Source organism: Belonocnema kinseyi, chromosome 6, assembly GCF_010883055.1.
Source record: "Belonocnema kinseyi isolate 2016_QV_RU_SX_M_011 chromosome 6, B_treatae_v1, whole genome shotgun sequence".
Lineage (NCBI taxonomy): Eukaryota > Metazoa > Arthropoda > Insecta > Hymenoptera > Cynipidae > Belonocnema > Belonocnema kinseyi.
In genome coordinates this window covers 96253907-96255354 of record NC_046662.1, presented here as the reverse complement: position 1 = coordinate 96255354, position 1448 = coordinate 96253907, and the positions used below count along the sequence as shown (strand labels likewise).

The window sequence follows — 1448 nt, the reverse complement described above, 5'->3', positions numbered from 1 at the left end:
CCACTCGTCACATGGCCTTAATATTGAATTTATAAAATTATTTGATCGAATGAAACATTCCTAATATATTCTAAATTATACTTTTCTAACTGTAAGTATGAATTTAAATTCAAAGAATGGTAAAAATCGATAGTTTCTTTCTTTTTTTAATGAAAAACTTGTTTTTAATATTGTTTAATCGATCTATAATAAAGAACCAAAGATTTCCTCGCTTTCCAAGTATTAGATTTATCTGTAAAGAGTTCCGTGTCAGAAAGTGATGCATCCGGAGAATCATATTTTGAGGAAGAAAAGCAAGAATAAAATTTTGGCGATCATTTTTCAACACCGTCTGTCGATGAGGTTAAATCACGACCTTTATCACATTCTGAAGCTTTAGAATCTCTGTGTACACTTGGAAAATGTGATTCAGGCTTGAAGTATCCTTTTTTGGCGATGGACGATTCTGACAGGCATTTATCGGATGTGAGTATTATTCCCATTTTTAAAAATGTCATTCGAGTCAATGTTTCTGGAAACCATCTCACAACAAAGTTCCTTAAAGTATTATCTTCAATGTCTTTTCTGCTTATCCTCGAAACTGGTCGAAATTGCCTTAGTGGTTCTCTGAGAATGGATCCATTGCCTTATTTACGGGTTTACGCTGTAAATTTATTGTAATAAGTTTAGTTTAAGCTGAAACAGGTGTATTAAAAATTTTTTATTAAAATGTTTTGCTTGATGCTATTCCATTTTTAATCTTTATAAATATAATGGTATATTCAAATTTTTATTGATCGTAATTTATAAAATATATTGTCCTAGTGCGAATTTTTTGGAAATAAATAATCTTGGCGAAGCTGTTTTATAAATAATAATCTGAATTTGTTGATCAAATTTAGTGTATACTTAACGTAACTATATATTCATTATAATTTAACGTTTTAAAAGTACAGAATTTTCCGCACATCTAACACATTTCTAGCTGGTTCAGACATTATAGTTGTTATTCAGTTATACCGCATAATTTATTTTATATTCATGATTTAAATGGAATTAAAAAGTTCCCATTGGAATATTTAGTGTACAAACATTTCCTTAAAAAAGGTACCTTATTTTGCCTTCAAAAACTTGACTCGATTTACTATTCATGGAATGCAATATTATATTTTAGTTTTAAGGCTTCCAAATTTAGAAATTTGTATCTTTGGAGACATTTAATAAAAAATAGTTTAAACATATACAGGTATATGCTTCAAAATTGAAAATTTGATAAATCAGTGCTTTCAAATTAATATTTTTTTACCTTAAAAGCTGTATATTATGAAGTTTATCATTTTTAACCCTATATAATTAAAATAATTAAAATTAGGTACAGTCTGTCAAGTTAAAGCGTGGGTGGCTTTACTCGCAGTCGGTAAGGTGTATCGACATGATTTTGGTGTCAAAATATTAAGAAGAGCTCCCTC

General features: G+C 28.6%; 1 protein-coding gene across 1 annotated transcript in view; it reads left to right on the top strand.

Annotated features, from left to right (window-relative positions):
* Positions 1-306: 306 nt before the first annotated feature.
* Positions 307-1448, top strand: part of LOC117175508 (leucine-rich repeat-containing protein 23-like) — a gene marked incomplete at its 5' end in the record, with an annotated part of 5479 nt that continues 4337 nt past the window's right edge. Inside the window, one exon of the mRNA XM_033365216.1 lies at positions 307-656. Within this exon, the coding sequence (XP_033221107.1) occupies positions 307-656 (350 nt within the window). The remainder of the gene's footprint in view (positions 657-1448) is intronic.